The sequence below is a fragment of the Otolemur garnettii genome, unplaced genomic scaffold (assembly GCF_000181295.1).
Source record: "Otolemur garnettii isolate 467f Iridium unplaced genomic scaffold, OtoGar3 scaffold00112, whole genome shotgun sequence".
NCBI classification, from domain to species: Eukaryota; Metazoa; Chordata; class Mammalia; order Primates; family Galagidae; genus Otolemur; species Otolemur garnettii.
In genome coordinates this window covers 4,807,705-4,810,154 of record NW_003852507.1, presented here as the reverse complement: position 1 = coordinate 4,810,154, position 2,450 = coordinate 4,807,705, and the positions used below count along the sequence as shown (strand labels likewise).

Sequence of the window (2,450 nt, the reverse complement as noted above, 5' to 3'; positions counted from 1 at the left end):
AAAAAAAAAAAAATTGGAAAAGCTAGCCAGGCATTGTGGTGGGCGCCTGCTATAGTCCCAGCTACTCAGGAGGCTGAGGCAAGAGGATCACTTGAGCCCAGAGTTTGAAGTTGCTGTAAACTATGACGCCACAGCACTCTACCCAGGATGACAGAGGAAGACTCGGTCTCAAAAAAAGTGGGAGGGAGGAGACCAGCTGGAAGAAAACCCCTGAAAGCCTCTCAAACAACAGACAGCAGCTTCTGGCACTGGGAGTTCCTGGGGCTGTGTCAGTCCTCCAGCCTTGTGGATGGGTCTGCCCCAGGTTCTGTCCCCCTACCCTATGTTCACTCAGAGAAGTCCATGCCCCTGGCTGGGAGATGGGCAATGCACTTTGCCTACCTGGAAAAGGCAGTGGCCTCAGAATTCCTACAATGTGCCCAGACCTCTGAAGTCCTCCAAACCTCCCGTGTGTAGGCACAGCCAACAAATACCTGCTGGGCAGTGTTCTTCCCCCTAGAGAGGGCTGTTCATCCCCAGAGGCCACTGGGAACCAGCACAGGGTCACTACCCGCTCCCATGACCAGCGTCCTCTGGAGGATTTCATCCCTCTCAGCATGGTGACCCGAAACTTGAAACAGGTCCCATGGTCAGATTTTAGTCTGCTTTGTTTATTAATTTTGTGACAAGCTATACAAAGTTACGGCCATTGAATCACCCCAGGTAACATATTCAAGAACTTCTTTTTATTGCTAGGAATAAAATGTTATGAACTCAGGCATGTCCTGATCTTGTCAACCGTGCAGCTGTCAGACCTAGAAAGTGGATAATCCTCTTGTCCCCCAGGCCCAGCCTCAGAAAGGACAGACAGGGAACCAGCCACACCAGCACATGCCACTTAGCTCTCTTGCTGCAAAGACAGCTGTCCACGATGCGAGGCAAGGAGGGCCCTTGTTTACCTCTTTCAAGATCTACCTCCTGCAAAAACAAAATCCCATTTTTGCCCAAAGGTTGGAGTCAGACAGACCGGCACATGGAGCCAGTTGTCAGGATAAGTTTGTGCCACAGCTTATCCAGCCACTGCCTGAGAGTCACTGGCTGCTCCACAGGTCCCCAGCAAAGCTGAGTAAGGAAGGCCCTCTGCCTTTGCACCATCCTCCCAGCCTGACCAACCCCTTCCTGCTTTTGTTGCAGCTGATCAAAGAGAAGCTATTAGACCTGCTTGGCAAAGAGGAGGAGGAAGGGAGCCATGACGAGAACGTGGTAAGAGCACGCCTTGACTGAGAGCAGTCTGCTGCTCTGACTCACAGGCGATAGGAAACCAGATACTGGGGCCGGGCAGGAAGGATGGGACTCGCTGCACACCTTTCCTGGATTTGGGATACCCTGTGAGTTCCCAAATCCAAGGACACTCTAGTTGAGCCTCAAGGCTATCTCTAAGACTTGTCCCAAAGGCAATTGGGTAAGCCGAGGATGCAGCTGGTACTAAGAGATGCTTCTGAGGGTAGGTCCTGCCTGGCCCAATCCCGCTTCTCCTAGGCAAGGGAGCTGCTCCCCTCATCTCACATCACGGGGTTTACAAGACAGCCTCGATGTATGTAGTCCCTTATTCCCCAGTTGTGGCAAAATGCAAGCGGGGGCACTGCAGGCATTCCATGCCATTTGAAGGGGATACAAAGTAGGGGGCCCCATGAAGTTGGTAGTAGCAACAATATCCATTTTAGCTATACCATCAGGCATTTTGTAAGTGAGGCAGTTGCAGCCCAAGGACCAGACCCCAAGCAGCCTAACCTCTGCCCTACTCAGCTTCTCTTTCCTTAGTCAGACAGGCAGCACCCTCTGGCTGTCCACCACTCTCCTTCCCAAACTCAGTCCACTCCTGGGCCCAGGTGTTGGCTGACTGGTGCAGATATCACCCACTTTCCCCACTCAGGAGTGGGCCCCACATCAGCACCTTCTGCTCTAGGACAACTGTGCCCAGTGAGTGGCCACTGCCCATTTAAAGTCGACAAATCCAAAATGGATTCCAGCCGCGTCCCCTGTAGGAGCTCCCATTTCTGTTTCAGACACTGTTTCTCCCTGGCTTCAAATCTTGCAGGACTCTCTGGACCCCTGCAGCCTCTGTTGAACATAAGCAGATTCTGGTGAGGGAAGAGCAGTGTGGGAGGGGCTCAAGCTGTGCTCTCAGCTGGCCCAGCTGTGTGCCTGGGGGGATCTGCACCAGATCAGCCCTCAGGGAGCACGCAGGTGAAGTGAGATCACATCAGTAGAGCAGTCGGATCAGTGCATGGGCCATAGTAAGGGCTAAATGGTGCCCTGCCGCCCCCATAGTCTAGGGTGACCAGATTTTAACATTTGTAAAGCGGGACAACTTGGCTGGGGCGGGGGGCTGGGCAGGGCAGGGCCTGACAACAATGCAAACTTTGATAAGCCGTTCTCGATAATCACTTCTCAACAATTATTTGTTATTA

General features: G+C 52.7%; 1 protein-coding gene across 2 annotated transcripts in view; it reads left to right on the top strand.

Annotated features, from left to right (window-relative positions):
- Positions 1 to 2,450, top strand: part of ASIC2 (acid sensing ion channel subunit 2) — a 1,089,542-nt gene that overhangs the window by 1,085,047 nt on the left and 2,045 nt on the right. For both annotated transcript variants that reach the window (XM_012809736.2, XM_003797192.1), the window contains exon 9: positions 1,174 to 1,242. In XM_012809736.2, the coding sequence (XP_012665190.1) occupies positions 1,174 to 1,242 (69 nt within the window). The remainder of the gene's footprint in view (positions 1 to 1,173; positions 1,243 to 2,450) is intronic.